The sequence below is a fragment of the Mandrillus leucophaeus genome, unplaced genomic scaffold (assembly GCF_000951045.1).
Source record: "Mandrillus leucophaeus isolate KB7577 unplaced genomic scaffold, Mleu.le_1.0 Scaffold388, whole genome shotgun sequence".
NCBI classification, from domain to species: domain Eukaryota; kingdom Metazoa; phylum Chordata; class Mammalia; order Primates; family Cercopithecidae; genus Mandrillus; species Mandrillus leucophaeus.
Window position 1 is genome coordinate 2,206,432 of NW_012104120.1, and position 24,530 is coordinate 2,230,961.

General features: G+C 38.7%; 1 protein-coding gene across 1 annotated transcript in view; it reads left to right on the forward strand.

The window, feature by feature from the left end:
- WDFY4 (WDFY family member 4) overlaps positions 1–24,530 on the forward strand; it is a 295,291-nt gene that overhangs the window by 160,523 nt on the left and 110,238 nt on the right. Inside the window, exon 40 of the mRNA XM_011990946.1 lies at positions 19,789–19,866. Within this exon, the coding sequence (XP_011846336.1) occupies positions 19,789–19,866 (78 nt within the window). The remainder of the gene's footprint in view (positions 1–19,788; positions 19,867–24,530) is intronic.

The following is a 24,530-nucleotide window of genomic DNA, read 5'->3' on the forward strand; positions in this document are numbered from 1 at the left end:
GAGTCGGTGTGGCCCCCTCTGTGGGCAAGTCATTTTCTCATTTACTCCCTCGCAAGAGTTTTAAGTTCCTGGTGGGCAAACCCTGTTCCCTGCCCATCTTGAAGGCCTTCGGGTTTGCACAGGGCCTGCACTAGAGCAGGTGCTGCGAATCATTGGCTGAAAAGAGACTGCTAGGAAGAAGCCAGGTTCATCTATTTCAGGCTTACCTGCTTTTTTATGCACAATGACTGCATCTATGGGGACCCAGCCTAAAGGAGGGGGAAAGGTTGGTATTGACCAGTCTACCTATGACCCTCAGGCAGCCCAGTGGTGAATCACACAGTAGGACTAACATATTGGCTAGTCACAGTGTGGCTTCCAAGAACATAAGGAAGAGTGGCTGTGCAGCATCCTGGAGCTGGCATGTGGTCGGGTGGCCTTAGGAAGCTCCTGGAGTGGGTGCAGCTTGCAGCCAGTGCTGCCAACGGCTCTACTCTGGAGCCTCAGCAATGGGGCAGTCCTGACCAGGGTGACCTTTTTGCTCTTCATAAAGCCCAAAGAAGAGATCTCCTCATAGACTCCAGCCCTGGTTGTGATCCGTCTTTGAAATATGTCAGTTTTGGGGTCCAGGTGTCTCAGTGCTAGGGGAGAATTATTTGGAGTGAAAGTTCCTATATTAGTTTCCTGGGACAGCCATAACAAAGTATCCCAGCCAGGGTGGCTTAAACTACAGACATTTATTGTCTCGCAGTCCTGGAGGCTGGAAGTCCAAGAGGAAAGTGTTGGAGGGGCTGGTTTCTCCCGAGGCCTCTTTTCCAGCTCAGAGATGCTGCCTTCCCCGTGTCCTCACATAGTCTGTCCTCTGTACATGACCGTGTCCTCATCTATTATAAGGATACCAGTCATGTAGGATTAGGGCCCACCCTCTTCACTTTAACTTTATCACCTCTTTAAAGGCCTGTCTCCAAATACTGTCACATTCTGAGGTAGTAGGGGTTAGGGCTTCAACATGTGATTTGGGGGGAACACAATTTAGTCCTTATCAGTGCCTCACTTCTCAATACATATTCAGGGAAAGATGTTTGCATGGACTGAAACTCCTCTGCCCCCAGGGTGGATCTTCTCATTCATCTCTCATCCAAACCCCCTCCAGTAATCCCTAACCTTCTTGCCCTGCCTGAGGAGGTGTGAGTCTTTAAGAACATTAACCTGTGAGGATGAGGCCCACAGAGACAGGGTGAGAATAGGCGAGTTCAGGGAAGGCCAGTGGCAACACCTCCCGCCTGTCTCAGACTCGCAGAGGCCCTGACACCCACAGAGGAAAGCAGAGAGGAGAGAGCATGGCTTCCTTGAGAAGGCATGGTGCCTGCAATTTTAAAGGATTCATCTTTTGCTATACCAGAGTGGATTTGTTTTTAAGTAGTCCTTCTTCATGTACTCATGATGATTGAATTTAATAAAAACATCACAGTTCAAAAAAGACAAATTAGAAACCACCATTCATCTCAGAAATTAATATGTGAGTGAATTTAACAAGAGATGAATTGCGCTGTGGTGTTCTGGTCCCTCTTCACCCGCTCGGAGCACCAGTTGTTTGTCATTATAGCTGGAAATATGATTATTACTCTGGTATTGCTTGACATTTATTAAGGATCCGGGGGCTGCGTCTCCATAGCAGAGAAAAGTGCAATTACCTGGGCACTCAAAGGAAAGAGCCTTTTCTGGCCTGAGTCATCTGAATAGACATCCCCCAAAGACCCCTGGGCCCCGACCATAGCTTGCTGCAGAGCCCAGGTTGTCCCATCACTCAGTACACGCTGTGCCTTCTTCCTCAAGGGCTGCCAGCGTTTTCTGGGCTCACATAAGGATAGTATACACATGATTTACCAACAAACAAGGACAGCATTTCATTTCATGGTGTTCTCATTAATTGCTTCTATCACTCAACTAAAACCAGACCTCCACTAAGAACTTGTATTCCAAGGTGGATATGTCAGCCTTCTGTGGAAGACACATAATAGAAGTGTTTAGGTCACCTGTTCACTGGATCCTTTGCAACTAGTAAAAGACTGCATTGCACATGGACTTAAACAAGGGGTGGGAGTAAGAGTGGGAGCTGCCCACCCTGACCCTGCTCCTGGTAGATGTCATGAGCAGGTCCTGCTGGGTCTCTTTAATCCTGACCCCTGGGGTGTCTTACTCCAGGCAGGGGGTGACCAGCTGTGGAGATTTCGGCCCGAGTGAGTGAGGCGGGTCTGTGAGGTTCTTTTTAATCCCTCAAAGTTTGATCATTGCCTCCACTTGGGAAGCCCTGAATCATGACCTTGAGGAGCTGATTCTGGTGGGCTGGTGGGGAACCCCCTCATGGTGACACAGAACGCTGCTCCTGCAGAGTTTACCTACTGCTGCGGCACCTCGAGGAGGCGTGCCGGGAAAGAGTGTTCATAACAATTAGTTTACACGATAACCACAGAGTGCTCGCACAGGTGTGGCTCCTCTGTTCCTCACTGCTATGACTACGTGATGACCAAATCCCTCATCCTCTCAATCAGCACTGGTGCAGGACAGGTGACAAGTGGGGGACCATTGCGTCCAGTGAGAATGATCAATGAGAGCTTGGGCTCTCTGGGAGTAGTATCTACCTCGGCAGCAGTTTCACTCTGCCCTCCGTGGATGGGGGATCCCCTGAGTTCAACTGGAATCTGTCTTTTGTTGGGGAGAGTCCGATGCTAAAGGAATCTGGAGTTGACACTAAAGTAAAGCAGCATGACCACTGATTTCCTTTATGGATTTTTTCGTTAATGAATACACAGAAACTTCAAAAAATAATAAAGAAGACAGCCTATGGAGTAACATATTATATGGGGTTAAGTTCTAAAGTCTATTTATAAAATGGAAATTAAGTTGTCAGCAATACTCAACATTCTCTCAAACTATCCACAGAATGCACAACCATCTGCAGTTTGGTGAATTCTGCACCATCCTGCACATCCACCAAGCAGCTTTTCCACCATTTTGTACACCAATCAGTCTTTCTTTGTTAAGTACCAGATGAAGTGACTGGCTTGTGCAATTTCAGCAGACAAGATTTACCCCCAAAATAATTGTTTGCAACAGGAGAATTACATTTAATACAACGAGCTGTTGACAGCCAAGAGAACCTGTGGAATGGTGTCTCCCTGAGGGAGAAGAGACTCGCATTCTCCATCCCAGGTTCTCAGTGGGGGTTAGGATAGAGGGTTGGGTGAATTCCCACTGTGATTTAGAAAATCATTTTTAATTTTGCGATACTTTTCATATGCACATTCACTACTTCCATGTCCTCCCCACCCAGTTTTCCCTGTTGTTAACATCTTATTCATGACATATTTGTCAAAGCTAAGAAATTGACATTGTTACATTACAATTAACTAAACATCAGACTTTATTTTGATTTTATCATTTGTTCTGCTAACCTGGAATTCAATCCAGGGTACCACATTACATACAGTTGTCTTGTCTCCTTAGTCCCCTCTGGTTTGTGACAATTTCTCAGATATTCCTTATTTTTTGTGACTTTGACAGCTTTGAGTATGGTCAGATATTTTGTAGAATGTCCCTCAGTTTTCGTTTGCCTCATTTTTTTTTTCATGATTAGCCTGGGGTTATGGGTCCACAGAGGTGATATGCCCTTCTCTCCACGTGATATCAGGGGATACACGATGTCCATATAATGTCATCACTGCTGATGTTAACCCTTATCATAGAGTTAAGGTGGTGTCTGTCACATTCCTCTATGGTAAAGTTACTGTTTCTGCCTTTCCATACTTGATTCTTTGGAATCAAGTCGCTAAGTCCATACCACCCTCAAGGGGTGCGAGCAATTCAGCTCTAATGTCTGGAAGGGGATTATCTACATATATAATTGAAAATTCTTCTGTAAGGAAGTTTTGTCTCTTCTTCTCTATTTATTTCTTCAATCTTATTTATGTCAGTAAAATTCATTCATATTTATTTTGGAATTTGGGCTGTAATCCATGAAGCCCATTGTTACTTATCTTGTTGTTCAAATGGTTCCAGCTTTTTTCTCATAGTATTTAACTGGTCTCATACGTGCTTTCCCTGTAACTCTCTTGCTCTCTTTTTTTCTGCTAACAATTATGTTTTAATGCAATTCCACTATCACCCTTTCTAACATTTTTGGTGTGTGTATTACTCAGAAAGTATTAGGTTATGTTACAGTAACAAAAACTCCCAAGTCTAACTGGCCTAAAATAGCAAATGCTTATTTCTTGGTTGTGCTATGAGTACCCTGAGTGTTGGCCCAAGACTCTGTATACCTTATTCTCACTCAGCGACACTGGCTTATGGTGCGGCCACTATCTGGAACGTTGAGTGTTGCCACACAGAGCTGAAAAAGAGAGATTAGTAAATTGCTGTCAAGCTTCTGCACATATCTCCCTGGCCTCACCAAGATCAAAGGTAGCAGGAAGTTTCATCACGCCACTACCTATAGGAATAAAGACCTGGAAATATTTGATGAACAACACTAATGGCCAGCACATTGTATATTCTGTTAGTTGTTGTTTCCTAGACAAATATACACAGATTTAATTCTTGTTCTTGAAAGCATACTGTTTTCTATTCTATCAATTTTAAAATATTGATACAGCAAGAACCTGGTGCCCATCAGTAGGTCCTTTTTGATACCAGGGCTGCTGTGAATGATTATGTAGGTTGTATGGAAGGGCATCTGGCCAAAAGAGCAAAAGGAGACTGAAATCCAGACTTTGCCCCACTATTCAAGTCATCCATCTACGGTCAGGATGGTGTTCACCAAAAGGGGATGTCAAGGTGCTGCAAGACTGGGGGCAGCCGTTGGTGAGAGCTTGATTTGTGCTGACTGCATAGCATTCTATCACAGGATGGACCCTCCTCCATGTGTGGATGCTTAAATTGTTTCATTTTGTGCTGCTATCAATAAGATGGTGAAAAACGTCCACTATTTGTGCAAATATCTTATGATTTCTTCGGGATAAATTAATGGCAGTGAGAAAGGTGAGTCGAAGGATGAAATGGTAATCACATGTCCGTTCATGGCCAGTGCAGTGCAGGTGAGGACTCGGCATCCCTCCCTTCTGAGTTTAGTCCCAGACCTGACATGTAGTGTGTGGCTGAAGTGGCCAGGACCCATAACTATCATCTTAGCACCAAGTTGCTGAGCAGGATCTGAGCTGCTGCCTTCAGATATCAGCCTTTCTCATTTTTGTGAGGCCACATAACTCTGATTACAGGACTAATGATGCTTTAAACAAACAAGCATAATGACTGTCATCAGTGGTTAGTGGGTGTTTCCTGTGGGACAGCTTGGTCAATAGTGTCACCAGCAGCTGGCCAGACCTAAGGATGCCCCTGGCAAAGGTGGGTACCACCAAGCTTTGGTGAGCCCACTTGGAAGTGACCCTCCATGGAGATGTGCCCAATTTCCCATTCCAACTTCTGACTTGTGTCCTGCAGCCAAAGCCCTGAAGAGGCACTGGGAGAGCAGGACCCAGACCCACTTTGCCTCTCAAATCTCCAGACAGCAATTAGAGGCCCTTTGTTCTACTCCAAAGGTTCTCGAACTCTTTAATGTGCTGGCAGTTGCTAAGCAAATGCTATTTAGTTCTAATAAGCAATGCAGCACTCTGCTCTGAATCTGTCCCTGCTCGATGTGCTACAATCACTGCTGTCTAGGCAGATGGGCCTCTGCCCTTGACCTGACCCAAATATCCTTCCTCCTGTCTCCACCTCCCTGAGTATGACAACTTTCCAGGGCATAAAGGGCTCAAAGGTCAGTGGGAAGGTGGAGATACACTGGGTGGAAATGCATGACAGACAGATGCCCATAGTGACAGAGTCCAAAGACTCATCTTCTGACTCTGCCACTTCCTGTATTGACAGAGTCACTTATTCTCACTTGGCCTCGATATCTTCTTCTGTAAAATGAGAGTAATCATATAAATTTGTCAGGAGGATAAATGTTAAATGTGCACATGCATAACTCCTTTGTCAGTCGTAAAGTGCCCTGTGCATGTTAGTTAATTGAAAGTAATGTTGAGAGAACAGACCAAGGGATGATACATATTTGGGTTATCAATACTCTTAGATAGTCCACTGATATGCTCGTGGTGCGTTCCCTGTCCCATTCTGCCAAGCATCCACTACTCTGTTTAAGAGCTGCTCAGCTCTCAGGAGAAGCAGTCATTTTGCCTCCTACTCCACTCTGGAAACAGAAGCCATGAGGTGTGAACTGCCTCACTCTCCGTGCACCAGCTACAACCTTATCCCCATCTGTAGCCATCTTCAAGCCCTCCCTACAAGCTCCTGGCCTGAACAGCCTCTCCCCTCCCCATCACTCAACTCAGCCACTGCATGGGCTGTGTGTCCCATCCTTTTTTTCAAAGGGAGTAGCTTTGAACCCTGGAATGGAGAATCTGAGCCAGAGTATAACCAATTCTGGACTGCAGTTATTGTAGACAAGGTATTTATTTGAAGTGTGAAGATGTTTATAACCGAACTCATAGAACATTTTCTTTAAGTGCTAATTTTAATTTTGAGGAGACAATCTAAGTCTTTTGTTTGTTTGTTTCTTTAGACAAGGTCTGGCTTTGTCAGGCTGGAGTATGGTGGTACAGTCCGGCTCACTGCAACTCTACCTCCGGGGTTCAAGCCACCCTCCCACCTCAGTCTCCTGAGTAGCTGGGACCACAGGTGCACAGCACCATGCCCAGCTAATTTTTGTATCTTTTGTAGAGACAGGGTTTTGCCTTTTTGCCCAGGCTGGTCTCGAACTCGTGAGCTCCAGCGATCCACCCACCTCAGCCTCCCAAAGTGCTGGGATTACAGGCTTGAGCCACTGCACGTAGCCCTAAGTAATTTTTTTCAACTGACCTTATTAATGACTTCAATATTTTATACCCCAACAGTCTCGCTAGGAGATCATTTGCAGTTTACAAAATATTTTCATTCTACTGTCTCATCCTAGCTTCATAACATCTCTGCACAATAGACAAGAGAGGTCCTAGTAACCTCATTTTATTGACGATAAATAAAGTTTCAGAAAGATTAAGTGACCTCCCCTGTAATGTGACTACTAAGAACCAAAAACTAAGGTGTGTGGACTTCTGTGCTTTCTACCTCCCATACTGTTATTCTGTAGTGCTCAGAACATGAAGGTTTTTTCATGTTATCACACTCAAGTTGGCCTGACTGAACTTCCTTACCTCGAGCCCACTTAACCCGCGGGTGTCATCATGGCAAGGCCTATCCCTCTGCTGCAAGGCAGTCCATTTATTTGAAGGCAGCTGCTTTGCGTCCAAGGTCCCCTAAGCGTTCTGTATTTCTGCTGCATGTCTCCAAAGTACCATAATAGAAAAAAGTCTGGGTTTTTGCCTTAAATGTAGAATTAGTCAAACTTTTCAGCATTTTATGTCACTTGTAATGCTCATAATGATTGTTTTACTTTTAAATGTGTATAAACAATGTAACAGCAATATTGAAAAGAAATTGCAAACAAAAAAAAAATGAAAGAAAAGAAAAAGAATGAAATCACCCTATTTCCTTTATTCCAAAACAGTAACTGGGGTTTTAAAATTATATTGTGTTTATATTTTTTAGTGTTTGCCAATAAACATTTTTTAATTTTATTGGAGGATAATATACATAGGGAAAAAGCAGAACATAAATATACAGATTTAAGAATTTTGACAAAGCGAACATGTAATCACCATTAATGATACCCCAGTAGCATCCCTGATTCCATGCCTCCTTCCAGTCTCTAGCACCTTCTTCCCCCAAAGTAGTCCCTCTTTTAGTATCTAATATCATAAATTAGTTTTCTATATTTTAAATTTTATATAAATGAAATAAAATAGTATATACTCGTTGGTCTGGCTTATTTCGCTGCAAATTATATTTGTAGGATTTAGCCACAGTAGTGGTTCATTCATTTTCACAGTGATAGGGCAACAGTTCTCAAACTTTTTGGTCTCAAGACCCATTCACTTTCTTAAAAATTATTTAAGGACTCCAAAGAGCTTTGGCTTATGTATATTTTATCTACTGATATTTACTATATTATAAATTAGAACAATTTTTTAAATGATGCATGTGTTAATTTATTTTAAAATAATAATAGAAATAATAGATCCATTATGCGTAAACGTAACATTCTGAATGAGTGCAGTAGTTCTCTCTTATTCACAGTTTTGTTTTCTGCAGTTTCAGTTATCCATGGTTAACCGTGGTCCAAAAATATTAAGTAGAAAATCTCAGAAATAACTTGTAATGTTAAATAACTTTTGTTACAGTATATTATAATAATTACTCCATTCATTATTAATTATTGTTACTAATCTCTTTCTGTGCCTAATTTATAGATTAAACTTTATCATAGGTATGTACATATAGAAAAACAGTTTATATAGGTTTCGGTACTATCTGTGGTTTCAGGCATTCTTGAAACATCTTGGAACATGTGCCCTGAAGGTAAGGGGAGACTATTGTAACTATATTTTCAAAACAAAAAATGTAAGAAAAGTGGTACTGTTTTATATTTTTGAAAATCTTTTTAGTACCAGTAGGACTTAGTGAAAAATTGTCAAATTCTAATATCTGTTTCTTTATTCAATCTGTTGTAGCATGTTTTGAAGTAGATGAAGAATATCTGGCTTCCCACAGATATGCAGTTAGAAAAGAAAGTAGTATTTCAGTTTTTTTTTTTTTTTTGCAAGATAGCCACTGTATTTTAATACAACAGAATATGAAAAGTTGGTTGATATTGTTTCAGATTCCACATCTCAACTTACCCAACTAACCAGATACTACCTGTCAGATTGACAAGAGTATTCGAAAAAAATATCCACACTTATCTGAAAAGACTATTAAAATACTCCTCTCTTTTTCAACTACATATCTATTTGAGGCTCAATTTTCTTCTGATTCTTTTTTTTCATCTTTTTAAAATTATACTTTAAGTTCTGGGGTACATGTGCAGTATGTGTAGGTTTGTTACATAGGTATACACATGCCATGGTGGTTTAAGGAAATTATATTCTTCTTTGATACTATACCAAAACTCAACAAGTTGTAATTTATTAAAGGACACTTGAACTCTATCAGTAAAATTTTTGTAGTCTGTTACATTCAAATGTGTTGATCTATCTTGTACTTTGAGTGAATATTTTAACCCATACATTATTTCGTAACATGCATTAGAACATACAGGTAGTATATGTGGAAAATATTGGTTCCCTGACTTATGTAGATCTCCCAATTGTTGACACATTTTATTATGCAATATGGAAAAGTTATGCTGAAGTTAACACCAGAAAAATTCTTAGCTACTGGGACACTGTCAAGCTCACAGAGGCACACAGATACAAATTTTTCAAAATTCTAGTATTTGCTCGATTTTTCTAAAATTTGCTCAAGTTTTATCTTTGGTAGTAAATACTGTCAGTTGTTTCATTTGAGATGACAGGTTTACTTTGTTCACTTTCAAGAAAATAGCTGCCAAATACTCATGCCAATAACCGTAATTTTGTCTCCCAGTCATTCGTTCAGATAGAAATGATGTTCTCTGAGAGAAGCAGCTAGTTCGGCTCACAGAACTAACAATTATGCACGTACTTTTCCTTGAGACAACCATGACGGTTTTTTTTTTTTTTTGGTATTCAGAAATGCTTTATGCAGACTTCCCATTTTATCACACAAACTATTAAAAGAAGTGTATTCAGGGTTGAGGTTTAATAAAATTAACAATTTGTACTGCTTCATCAAAGACGTTCTTAAATGAAAATAACTTATTTTTTTCCTCCTATAAGCTCTTGGTGGTGGGGAACACATATGGTGATTTTTATACAGTTGGTGCCAGTGTCTTGATTTGTGCCAAGGCATTAGTTTTATTTACTATTGCTTTGGGGCCATCAATGCAATTTCAACGCAAGGGAAAAAAGGCAAAAATGTCATAGTATTTTGAAAGTAGTTTTGATTTCACAGGGCCTCTGAAAAGGTCTCAGGAATCCCTAGAAATTTATTGACCACATTTTGAGAAACATTAGTATGTTCAATATATAAATATAAGTTATTTAGCCAGTCTATTATAAAAAGGTATTAATATTAAAGTCTCTATATCTATCTAGATGGGTGACATGGATGGAACAAAATGTACTAAGGTCTTTATACCTTCTTCAGTAAAATGTCTGCTCACATCTTTTGTACATTTTCTGATGGTATTTTTTCTTTTTTACTTGTTTTTTGTTTGTTTGTTTGTTTTTGGCTTTTTTTTTTGCTCTTGCTGCCCAGGCTGAAGTGCAACGGTACAGTCTTGGCTCACTGCAACCTCCGCTGCCAGGTACAAGCGATTCTCCTGCCTCAGCCTCCCGAGTAGCTGGGATTACTGGCACCTGCCACCACACCCGGCTAATTTTTTTGTATTTTTAATAGAGACGAGGTTTCACCATGTTGGCCAGGCTGGTCTCGAACTACTGACCTCAGGTGATCCACCCGCCTCAGCCTCCCAAAGTGCTGAGATTATAGGTGTGAGCCACCGCGCCCAGCCTACTTGTTGAATTTTAAGAGTTCTTCATATATTTTAGATGTTAATCCTTTGATGGTTATGTGTCTTACAAATATTTTCTCCCAGAGTGTAGATTGTTATAGCGTTCTGTTCACATGGTTTTGCACAGCAAAATTTTAATATTGATGTCCAATTCATTAATTTTTCTTTTTACGAATGGCAATCTTAATACAAAATCTAAGAACTCTTTGCTTATCCCTAGATGTGAAAGATTTTCTCCTAAAATATGTATAGTTTTATGTTTTTCATTAAATCGTGGTCCATTTTGAATTAAATTTTGTATAAAGTATGAGACTTAGGTTCATTGTTTGGGCAATGGACATCTAATTGCTCCAACACCATTTGCTGAAAAGCTATCTGTTGAATAGCTTTTGCAACTTTGTCAAAAATTAATTGGGCATTCATCTGTGGATTACTTCTGGATTCTCTCTTCTGTTCCAGTGATCTATGTGTCTGTTCCTCTCTCAGTACCACACATTCTCAATTGCTGTAACTATGAGTATAATAAGTCTTGAAATCAGGTGGAATGATTCCTCTCATTTTACTCTTAGTTTTCAAAGTTGTTTTAACTCTCTTAGTCCATTTTCCAATTCATACCAGTTTTAGAAATAATCTTGTCTGTATCTAGAAAAAGCCTTGCTGATATTTTAATAAGAATTTTATTAAACATGCTTAGCAATTTGAGAAGAAATGACGTATTTGTAGGTTGAGTCTTCCAATTCCTGAACATGATATGTTTTTCCCTTTATTCAGATCTTCTTTTATTTCTTTCATCTGCATTTCATAGTTTTTGACATATGCATCCTATAAGTGTTTTATTAGATTTACACTTAAGTTTTTCATTATTTTTGAGAAATTGACAATGATATTGTTTTTTATTTCAGCATCCATGTGTTCATTGCTAATATTTTGAAATACATTTATTATGTATATGTTGATCTTATATCCTGTGACTGCATTTTTTTTTTTTGTAAATACCTTGTGTATTTACCTTACTGGATTTTGTTTTGTTTTGCTTTGTTGTAAATACCTTAGGAATTCAACAGAATCAGGAAAGCTACAAATAGGGACAGTTTTATTTCTTTCTTTTCAATCTGTATGGCTTTTACTTGTTTTCTTGCCTTATTGCACTGAATAGAACTTCTAGCACTATATTGAATAAAAACAGTGAAAGTAGGCATCTTTACTTTATTCCAGTTTTGGAGGAAAAGTATTCATTATTTATCACTAAATAAGATGTTAGCTGTAGAGTTTTTGTAGATGCCCTTTATTAATTTAAAAACATTTATACCTATTCCTAGTTTACTGAGTTTTATCATGAATAGGTGTTAAATTTTGTCAAATGTTATCCTATATCACTTGATATGACCATGTGATTTTCTTCTTTCACCTGCTAAAATGGTGAATTAGATTGATGGATTACTTTTTGGATATTTGTCAGATTTGCATTCCTGGAATAAATCCCACTTGGCCATCGTTTATTAGTGTTTTGGGGTATTCTTGAATTCTGCTTGCTAATATGAGAAATGTTGCACCTATTCGTGAAAAAATAGCTTTCTCTTTTTTCATACTGTTTGTCTGGTTTTGTTATCAGACTATTGCTAGCCTCATAAAACTAATTGGAAAATATCATCTCCTCTATTTTCTAGATGATATTTCATAAATTCGATTTTAATTCTGTCTTAAATTTTTAATAAAATCCTCAAATGAAAATATGTGGATCTGGCAATTTATTTTTGGAGACTTTAAAAATTATGAATTCAGTTTTTATAGCAGCTATAAGGCTATGCCAGTGATCTATCATATATTGGATGAGTCATGGTAGTTTGTGTTTGGCAAAGAATTTATCCATTTCATCTAAATTGTCACACTGATGTGTGTACAGTTCATGGTATTACCTTAATTTTTATGCCTGCCAGGTCGGTAGCAATAGCCCCTGTTTCATTTTTTAGAATTGCAGTTTGTGTCATTTCTTTTTTCATCTATGTTAGTGTTTCTAAAGATTTGTAAATTTTATCTCTTCAAAGTGCAGGTTTTTGTTCCAATCATTTTTCTGTTTTTAATTTCATTGATTTCTGCTCTTTATTATGACCTTCCTTCTGCTTGCTTTGGGTTTATTTTTCACTTTTTTCTAGTTCCTTGAGGAGGAATTTAGAGTATTTATTTGAGAATTTGTCTTATCAGCTCAGGCTGCTATTACAAGTTACTACCCACAGGCTGGCTTATTTCTGACAGTTCTACAGGCTGGGAAGTCCAAGAGCTAGGTGCCGGCTAATTTTCTGCCTGTTGAAGGCTCCCTTCCTGGCTTACTGAAGGCTGCCTTCTTGCTGTATCCTCACATGGTGGAGAGAGAAAGCTCTGGTGTCTTTTTCTTTTCTTATGAGGACACTAATACCGTCATGGGGGTCTACCCCATGGCAGCATCAAACCTAATCACTTCCCAAATGCCCCACCTCTTAATACCATTATGTTGGGAGTTAGGACTTCAACATATGAATTTAGGGGGAACAGAAGCATTCAGTTTATAGGATAATTTTACTCTTTTCTAATTATGCATTTTTGCCATATATTTTCCTCTCAATAGTGATTTAGCTACATAATATACATTTTGATATTTTCTATTTTCAATTTCATTAAATGTAACTTTTTTTAAAAAATTTATTTTGAGACTTCTTTTTTGACACAGATTATTTTAAAGTCTATTGTTAGTTCCTAAGAGTTTGAGGATTTCTTGTTATCCTTTTGTTACTAATTTCTAGTTTTATTCAATTATGTGTAGAGGGCACATCCTGCATGTTTTTATTTATTTTAATTTTTTGGATTTTTTTATAGCCCAAGATGTTTTGTGTATGTTTTGTGAGCAATTGAGAAGAATGTGTGTTGTCTTGTTGTTAGGTGAAGTTGTCTACCAAGGTGGGTTACTTGAACATTTTTTGGAATTAAATTTTGATTTATTTATTGTGTTTTGAGTTATCTCTCTGTGTAGCTTTTTTACTTGTTGCTCTAGGTATTACTCTCCATTTATAATGTAATAGTCTTAAATATTTTCTCTACACTCATTTAAAATCACACAGTGTTTTAAAATCACACAGTGTTATAAAATCAGACAGTGTTATAATTTTTGTTTTAACCATCACTAATAATTTAAAAGTCTCAAGAGGAAAAGGATATGTATTGTATCTACCATATTTCTGTTGCTTGCTCTATTCCTTTTTTCTTCCTGGTGTTTCACGATTCCTTCTTTTACCATTTATCTTCTGTTTAAATAGCTTCCTTTAACTATTTTTACAGGGTAGCTTTGGTGGTGACAAATTCTCTTACTTTTCCTTTATCTTAGAATGTGTTAATTTACCCTTTAATTCAAAGGGATATTTTTGCTGGATATAGGGTACTGTGTTGACAGTTCTTTATTTTCAGCACTTGAGAAATACTGTGCCACTTCCTTTTGGCGTCCATGGCTTCTGATGAAAAAAATCACTGTTACTTAAATATTTTCCCCTCTAGGTAAGGTGTTGTTTCTCTCTTCCTGGGTTTAAGATTTTTTGTGTGTGTGTTAGTTTTCAGAAGTCTGACTATAATATGTCTTGACATGGATTTCTATGGGTCTGTCTTGTTTGGAATTTGCTTAGCTTCTGAAGCCTGTAGGTTTATATCTTTTGCCATTTGGGGGATTTTTTCAGCCATTTTTTTTTTAGTAAGTTTTAGGCACCACCCACTTTATCCATTCTTTTTGGGATTCTGATGACACAAAGATTAAATCTTTTGTTATAGTCCTATAGGTTGCTAAGACTTTGTTCATTTTTTCCATTCTACTTTCTCACTGTTGTTCAGAATAGCTACTTGCTATTGTTCTATTGTCCAGTTCACTGATTCTTCCCTTTGTCCCTTGAATTCTACTGTTTTACACTGGGTTCCTCTTTATATCTTCTATTTATCTGATGAAATGTTCTATTTATTAACAGAGGCTCCCTAATTTTTTAAAAATTGTTTCTGAATGTTTTAAATTTGTAGTTGTTAAGCATTTTTACAATGGCTGCTTTAAAATCTTTGTCAAATATTTCTAACATTTCTGTTATCTCACTGTACACATCTGTTGATTGTCTTCCTTTATTCAGTTTGAGGTTTTCCTTGTTCTTGATGTGAGTCTATGTTATGAGACTCTGGATTTTATTTTTCCTTAAATATTTTTTATTAAGCAGATTTATTTATATATAATTCATATAACATACAATTCACCTATTTCAAGTAAACAATTAAATGGTTTATAGCAGGGATCACCAACCCCCAGGCCATGGACCAGTATCCGAGCCCTGCCTGCTGTCAGATCAGTGGTGGCATTAGATTCTCATAGGAGCACAAAGCCTATTGTGAACTGCACATGCCCGGGATCTAGGTTGTGTTCTCCTTATGAGAATCTAATGCCTGATTATCTGTTACTGTCTCCCATCACCCTCAGATGGGACCATATAGTTACAGGGAAACAGCTCAAGGCTACCACTGATTCTATGTTATTGTGAGTTGTATAATTATTTCATTATATGTTACAGTGTAATAATAATAGAAATAAAGTGCACAATAAATGTAATGCACTTGAATCATCCTGAAACCATCCTCCTCCAACCCCTCACCTCTGGTTCATGGAAAAATTGTCTTCCACAAAACCAGTCCCTGGTGCCAAAAAAGTTGAGAACTGCTGGTTTATAGTATATTCCCAAATATGTGCCACCATCACTGTAATCAATTTTATAACATTTTATAACCTCAGAAAGATACTCCATACTCTTTAGCTATCACTCTTCTATCCCCTATCCCTCTAGTCCTAAGCAATCACTAATATCCTTTCTCTATTAACATTTCATAGAAATGGAATCATATAATATTTGGGCTTTTGAAATTAGCTTCTTTCACTTAGGATGTTGTTTTTAAGACTCATGCATGTTATAGCATGTGTCAATACATCATTCTTTTTTATGACTAAATAATATGCCATCATGTAAACAGATCATATTTTGTTTATTTGTTCATCAGTTGGTGGATGTTTAGGTTATTTCCAACTTTTAGATATTATGAATAATATTGCTATAAACATTCATGTGTAAGTTTGCAGTTGGATGCAATTTTTATCTTGGGTATATATCTGAGAATGAAATTGCTGAGTCAATGGCAGTGCTTTATTTAATCATTTGAATAACTTTCAGAATATTTTCCAAAGTTCTACACCATTTTACATTCCTAGCAACAGTGTATGAGAGTTTCAATATACCCATATTCTCAATAAAACTTGTTATTATCTAAAGTTTTGATTCTAACCTTCTTACTTGGTTGACTCTCTCATTGGTCTTATTGTGAGTTTTATTTTGCATTTCTCTGATGACAAATGACACTAAGCACCTTTTCACCTGCTTATTAGTCATTTGAATATCTTTCTTGAAGAGCAGTCTTTTTGGATCTAGTGTCCATTTTTAAATTGGGTTATTTTTCTTTTTATTATTGATTTCTAAGTATTTTTTATATATTCTAGATAGGAGTCCCTTATCAGAGGTGTAATTTATGAATATTTTCTTTCATTCTGTGCGTCTTCTTTTTACTTTCATAATAGTGTCTTTTGAAGCACAAATTTTTACTTTTGGTGAAGTACAATTTATCCTTTTTATATTAGCCTGTTTTCATACCGCTAAAAAGAACTGCCCAAGACTGAGTAATTTATAAAGAAAAGAGGTTTAATTGACTCACAATTCAGCATGGCTAGGGAGGCCTCAGGAAACTTACAATCATGGCAGAAGGCAAAAAGGAACCAAGGCACCTTCTTTACAAGGTGGCGGGAAGAAGTGCTGAGCGAAGTGGGGAAGAGCTCCTTATAAACCTTCAGATCTCATTAGAACTCACTCACTATCACAAGAACAGCATGGGGGAAACCACTCCATGATTTGGTTGCCTCCACCTGGTTTCCCCCTTGACACGTGGAAATTATGGGGATTTGGGGGATTATAATTCAAGATGAGATTTAAGTGGGCACACAAAACCTAACCATATCACTTTTCATTGTTGCTTTTATTTTTGGTGTCAAATCTAAATCTGACAAATGCCAAATCTGAGATCATGCAGATGTAGTTTTAAGTTTCCTTCTAAGAGTCTTATAGTTTTAGCTCTTATATTCAGGTTTTTGTTTCATTTTAAGTTAATTTTTATATGTTATGCAGTAATGGTTTAACTTCATTATTTTGCATATGGCTATTTAGTTTTCCATCACCATTTGTTAAAAAGACTATTTGTTCCCCATTGTATAGTTTTGGCACCTTTGTAAAATAATTAATTGAATATAGACAAATTGTTTTAAGTTTGGACTCTCAATTTTATTCCATTGATCTATATATCTATTCTTATGCCAGTGCTGCACTGCCTTGTTTGCCATTGCTTTACAGTAAGTTTTGAAATCAGGAGCTATAAGTCTTCCTACATTCTTTATGTTGTTAGAGATTGTTTTGGTTTTGGGGGTCTCTTGTAATTTCATATGATCTTGAAGATTGGCTTTTCAATTTTTGCGAAAAACGAGTAGTCATTGGAGTTTGATAGGGATTGTTAATTCTGTAGATTATGTTAGGTAGTATTGACATTTTAACAATATGAGGCCTTGTTACCATAAACATGGGATATCTTCTATGAATTTAGGTCTTTAAAAATTTCTTTCAGTGATATTTTATAGGTTTCAGTGTACAAGTTTTTCACCTTGGTTAAATGTATTCCTAGGCATTTTATTCTTTTGATAATGTTATAAGAGGCATCGCTTTCTTAATTTATTTTTTGGATTGTTCATTAGTAGTAGATAGGAACGCAGCTGATTTACGTGTGTTGATCTTGTACACTGAAACTTTGCTTAATTCATTTATTAGTTCTAGTAGTTCTTTTATGGACTATTTGGGATTTTCTAAATATAGAATCCTGCCATCTGTGAACAGAGGTGTTTTTCTTCTGTTTCAATTTGGATGCCTTTTATTTCTTTTCCTTGCCTGGTTGTGCTGTCTAGAACCTTCAGTAGATTGCTGTCTAGAAATGTTGAGAGTGGACACCCTTGTCTTGTTCCTGATGTTAAGGAACATTCAGTCCTTCACCACCAATTATAATGTTGTATAATGTTGGCTGGGGACTTTTTGTAGTTACCCTTTATGAGATTGAGAAAATTCTTTCCTCACCCTGGTAGTTGGTTGACATTTTGTCTTGTAATGAAAGGGTTTTACATTTTTGTCATTTTTTTAAATGTCTGTTGAAATGATGATGTGGTTTCTGTTATTCGGTCTATTATGTGGTGTATTATGTTAATTATTTTCAGTTGTTAAGCCAACTCTGCATTACTAGGCTAAATCTCATTTGGTCATGGTATATAATTTTTTATATGTTGGTGAATTCAGTTTGCTGATATTTTATTGAGGATTTCTACATTCATATTTACATGAGATATTGGTCTGTAGTTCTCTTGTGAAGGCTTTGTCTGTTTTCTGTATCAGGGTAATAAATGGTCCCATAGAATGTGTTGGGAAGTATCCCTTCGTCTTCTAATTCTTGGAAGAGTTTTTGAAAACCTACCATTAATTCTTCACTAAGTGGTGGTTAGGATTCAGCAGTGAAGCCATCTGGGCCTGGACTGGGCTTTTCCTTGTGGGTAGGTCTTGTTGTTGTTGTTGTTATTGTTATTGTTTTACTAATTCAATTTATTTTCTTGTTATTGACCTATTCCAATTGTCCATTTCTTCTTGAGTAAGTTTTGGCAATTTGTGTCTTTCTAGGAATTTGTTCATCTAATCTAAGCTATTTAATTTATTGGCATACAATTGTTCATAGTATTTTTTTAGAATCCTTTAAAAAAATTCAGTAAGGTCAGTAGTAATGTCTCCTCCTTCGTTTCTGATCCAAGTATAACAATTTAAGCCTTTTCTCTTTTTTCTTGGTCAACCTAGCTAAAGACTGCTAATTTTATTGAGCTTTCCAAAGTACCAGATTTTAGTTTCAATTATTTTATTTATTGTTTTTTATATTCTGTAATTCATTACTTTCTGCATTAATATTTATTTTCCCCTTCCTTCTGCTTGCTTTGGATTTAGTTTGCTCTTTTTTTCCCAGTGTCATCAGATGGAAGTTTCAGATATTGATTTAAGGTATTTCTTTTTTTCTTAATATTGGCATTTACAACTATAAGTTTTCCCTTATGCTCTGCTTTAGTTATAGGCTATGTGTTTTGGTATGTTGTGTCTTTATTTTTATTCATCTCAAAAAGTTCCCTTTTGATTTCTTCTTTGACCCATTAGTTATTTAGGAATGTGCTTTTTAATCTACACTTATTTTTGACTTTGCCAAATTTCTTTCTGCTAATTGATTTCAAATTTTGTTCCATTGTGATTAAAAGACATGCTTTATATTATGTCTATCCTTTTAAATTTACTGAAGTTTGTTTTGTGGCCTCAGCTTCTCAGCCTCTTGAGCTATTTGAAAATTTGCATATATCTCAAGGTCCAAAAATATATAAAAAAGCATAAACGTTGGGCACACCTCAGTGAATTCCTCTTCAGAATCTTGGCTCCTCAAATCTCACCTCTCTTGGTAGCTCTCTGCTGTCTTAAAGCAGATTGTTCAAATCTAGGTCTTTTCAGTCATTCTTAGGAGGAAGGTTGAGCTACTGCAAGCTAGTTCATCATAGATGGAGATGGAAAGCAACCCATAAACACGTATGTGAATGTATTCATATGTGAGTGTGTCAGCATAGGTGACGTCTGTTTATATGAATCTCATTTGACCAACAAATTCTGTAACCACTATTTCCTCTGTCAATTGGTCAGTATAGAGAAATTCTTATCTAAAATCACAGCTATCACTCACGCTTGTAATCCCAGCACTTTGGGAGGCTGAGGCAGGTGGATCACCTGAGGGCAGGAGTTCAAGACCAGCCTGGCCAACATGGTGAAATCTTGTCTCTATTAAAAATACAAAAATTAGCCGGGCGTGGTGGCAGGCGCCTGTAATCCCAGCTACTTGGGAGGCTGAGGCAGGAGAATCGCTTGAACCTGTGAGGCAGAGGTTGTAGTGAACCAAGATTATGCCACTGCACTCCATCCTAGGTGACAGAGTGAGACTGTCTCAAAAAATAAAAATAAAATAAAATAAAATAAAATAAAATCACAACTATCATTAAGCTGTGACTTGTTTTCTCCTTTCTCCAGGATTTTGTGTCATGTATAGAGAACTACAGAAGAAGAGGACAAGAGCTATATGCATCTTTATACAAAGACCATGTGCAAGTAAGAAATCAGACATAGGCTTTCTCTATACAGTAAGCTGGAATCCACCTTGAACCTGAAAAATAATCAGAAGGGGCTTTGGTTTAAGTTCTGGATTGCCCACCAGGCTTGCACCACATTGAGGTTTTGCATTTTATCCTAAATGCAATGGGTTGCCCCTAACAAGGGCAGGCTTGGATATTTAAAGTAGCTATCTAGGCCTGACTGCTGTACAATCTAGGCAAAGAACACCGGCTCTCATGCCAGTCAGAGACTTATTTGAATTCTAAATCTGTCCCTTTCTATGCTGGTGGTCTGAGCCTCTGTGTGCTCATCTCTAAGCTGGAATAAGTCTTCCTACCTGTGAAGATGTAAGAGCAAGTGTGAAGCACCCAGACTGTGGCTGATAGAGAATGGATACTCCATGTGTGGTTATAGAAATAGCTAAGAAGTTTATTTTTATTTAGTGTTACTGTTATTAATGAAAATTTAACATATTGCTAAAAATAGAACACAACATACAGTCTTAAAACCCTGTTGAAATATTATTTACCGAGCAATTTCTTTGTCCCAGAGTCAGTGTGAGGTATAAAAAAAAATGCACAGATTATGATACTCCTGTGTCTTTAGGGTTTTTGAAACTTATAGATGAAACCCAGAGTAAAGAAATGCCCACAAAACATGGTGATGAGCTCAATGATAGGATGTTCTACTATGGGGAAAGTAGCGATGGGGTGTAAGGAGCCATTAGTGTGCCCTGGGTGGGCCGCGGATCAGGAAGGCTTAAACGTGGTGCCCAGTGCCAGGAAACAGAAGAGGCACTAATCATCTGAAGCTGAGTTGGCTTGTCTAACTTCCCCCATAGAAGCCCACAACATGCCCCATTCACAGATGTGCAGCCTGAACCCGAGAAGCACACAGCTTAGCAATGTAGCCTCCCAGACTCTCCTGAGTGATGGGAGCAGCAGCTTATCAGACACGACACTTGTGAGAAAGGAGGTTTGGTGTGTACAGGACGTGATCATGGCTGTGATAGTCAGAGGGATCAGCAGGCATGTCTAGTTTTTCTGAGTGCACAAGCTGGTCTTTCACAGACCCTCTGGTTGGACAAGGGTTTTCTCTGTGGGCATCTACCTCACTCCAACAGTGCTGACTGTGCTGCACAACTGAGTAGGGTGCCTTGCTGGCTTATTTGGGTATCATCTGTGCCTACTGGACAGACCACTGCACATGAATGACTCACCACATGGATTGGCAGGTTTCACTCAGAACTAGCAATATGGCTGATAAATTTAATTGCCACTGAGCCGGAAATAAGATGAATCTTGTAAGATTGCATCCTTTATTGGTGGACATCCTCATCACCACTGCACCATTTTGAGACAGAGGATGTGGTTTATCTAAACTTCCTAATCTACATCTGGTCTAGAGTGCAACCATTTCTGCTCCAATGGTTAGAAGAGTCTGGGAGATACAGTTATGGCCAGGAGAGGTGCCCTGGGGTACTTTGTGAAATTCTGTTGAAATTTGTGAGATTATAGGTTCGTGTGGGAAGGATGGGACTCCCTCAGCAGAGGCTTCAAGCCCAGAATGAAGGGATCTAGCCACCTGGAAGGTTAGCCTGTCTCATCTTCAGCAGCAGGGCCTGACTGGAGTTCAGAAAGGACTTGAATAAATTGTGCAATTTTCTTGTTGATTGAGGTATTTTTCAGAAAATCAGCATTTGGAAGCGAATCCACAAGGATACTTTCCAAGTATTTAAATATTTAAGACAGGTTGTTTTGATATTTGAAAGAATGCAGATATAATAACATCTGCCATAGATAATGGGATGTGGACCATTGCCCTGCTTTTTTAAGGGGTAGTATGCTTTCCCAACAAAGGCCCATTCCACTTCCAGAAAAGTCACATCCAAACTCTGGACAGAGATTAGGCTTAAAAAATCTGCCACGTCCTTTGAGGACAGCTTCTCCCAGGTGCACCCAATGAGGCCCTCCTAAGAAGGGGAGATTCAGGGGCCCCTGCTCACAGGGTGGCCAGTAGCACATCATGCCAGATTTTTCTAAACAGGCACTTTACCCACAACTGAGAGGTGACTGGAGATGGCAGCAGCCCCCAGCATAACAAGGCATCATTGCCTAGTGCCCTGGAAGTTAACCCCAGCATCATTATATCCCATTATTATATCAACAGCAAACCTTGCAATTCAAATAGTTAATCAGCCAAATTTTTTTTTGATCCAGAAGTTCTGGCAAAAAGTTGCCTCTACAGTCTGGCCCTCTTCAGATTCCCCTTTGCCTTGTCCACGTTAGTTGCGTTCTCTTCTCTGTGGCCCAGCCTCTCTTGCTCTGTCTGTTACATACTTAGGCCATCCAGTTCTTATGTTGAATCTTCATTATAATTTGCAGAAATGACTTATCCTGCCTACACAGTCTGTACTGGTTGGAGTTCCTTGTGAGATAGATGCCTGACAACCCAGAAATGGCCACTGTCTTCTGTCCCACTTTCTTCTAGGGCCTCTAGTTTCCTTTTCTTGTTTGGTCTCTATCTACTCATTGCATGTTTATCACAGCTCTCTCAGATACAAATATTGGAAACTCAACTCAGACTGCCTTAGGCAACAAAAAAAGTTTTTTATTACTGAAGAATGCAGGGAAATGCAGGCTTCAAGCGGCGCTGGATCAAGTTCCGTGCTCTGCTTCCTCTGTGTGGGCTCCTGAGGGTGCCATTCCCAGCCCTGAGGGGTGGTGCCAGTTGGCCCATCTGATAACCATTCATAACAACTTGGATTAAAGAGACTAGGGTGAAGTGTTCATTTTCGAAGCCCAGCAAACCCCATTGAAGTAGCAGGGACTGAAAGTAGGGAAGGGCTGGGTTTTCAAAGGTTAATCTAAGTGTTGCTACCCAAGGGTTGCTGTGATTTGAAAATCATAACTGGGCAAGTACGGTGGCTCATGCCTGTAATCCCAGTGCTTTGGGATGCTAGGCAGGAGGATTGTTTGATTCCAGGAGTTCAAGGCCAGACTAGGCAACATTGCAAGATCCCATCTCTAAAAAAAAAGTAGTTAAAAAGACATTAGCCAAGTATAGTGATACCTTTAGTCCCAGGTACTCAGGATGCTGGGGTGGAAAGATTGCTTCATCCCAGGAGTTGGAGGTTACAGGTTACAGTGAGCTATGACCATGCCACTGCTTTCTAGCCTTCTAGCCTGTGTGACAGAAAAAGATCTTGTCTCTGAAAAAAAAAAAAGAAATTATAGTTGTCCCCCAGCATAACACAATCCCTGCCTGTGAGTCTGTGGGCCTTAAATGTGTCATTTGGCCCACTTGCAGTTTGAATAGAAAGAGGGCCTTACACTATGCAGAAACATGGGCATTTCAGAGCACCTTTGCAGATGTGGAAACTCAGGACTTTTGCTATTTAGTCATCTGACATCCTCTGCCCTGGGTCACATGTAACTTGCTATCATGGACTAAATAATCACATCTCTCTCAGGGATCACACCATTGTCTGACTATAGATATTCAAGACAACATGTGTGCTCTGTGCAGAAGACCCAGGCAGCTGTGCATCTCCAGGCTGCATGTGTGGAGACTTGGCGTGGATATGTGTTCCTAAAAAACTAAGTTGAATCCAAGGCTGGACAACCCAATAGCTTGGGATTATTCATCCTCCATGATGCTCCGTATGTTACTACAAATGCAAATGTACAAATGTCACCGCAATCTCCAGGAAACTGAAATATTTCTGCCAAACAAGTGCTCATTCCATGTGACCAAGTCTCTGTAAAAAGCTTTGGATAATCATTCTTTTTCTGGCGGCCTTTTTTCTTTTTTTTGGGGGGGGGACAGGGAGGGTCTTATTTTGTTGCCCAGGCTGGAGTACAGTCGTGTAGCATAGCCCACGGAAGCCTTGAACTCCTGGGCTCAAGAGATCCTCCTGCCTCAGCCTCCCAAATAGCTGAGAGTACAGTCGTGCACTAACATGCCCAGTTATTTCTTTAATTTTTTGTAGAGACTGGGTCTTGCTATGTTGCCCAGGCTGGTCTTGAACTTCTGACCTCAAGAAATTCTCCCACCTTCGCCTCTGAAAGCGCTGGGATTAGAGGCATGCACTGCAATGTACATCTTGGAGTTTCTTATTAACCAATTGGAGTACTACATAAAATACTAGCACTGTTTGGAATATGAATTCAAGAACTGTAGAGAAAGAAAATGATCTTGTTTTGAAATAGGATTAGGTTCATTCACAGTGATAACACTGACTACTTAAGCTGAGTAAGGTACCATATTAAGCTCTTGAAAATATTGTCCCGCTTAATCATTCTAGAAGCCCATGATTATTATTATGGTACTATTATTAACCACAGTTGACTGATGAGGAAGTTGAAGATCCTCCAGATTGAACTGCTGGTGATTCACAGAAACATGATGGATGATCAGGTCCCTCAGATGCCAGAAACCACCTACTGGGCACTATCCCCCACCCCAAAGCCATACTTTAATGGGAATGCCTCCAACAAGTTCTGAGAACAATTTACTCATTTAAAACGGCCAAGATTTGCAAGGCCTACATCTATAAGTCTTCCAGTTTTCTAGAAATGCTAGCAGAAACCATGAGCTCATAAAATAATAGCCCCTCAGCAAAGGAATCTAGCTCCCATGCTTAAGGAAGTCTTTGGAAT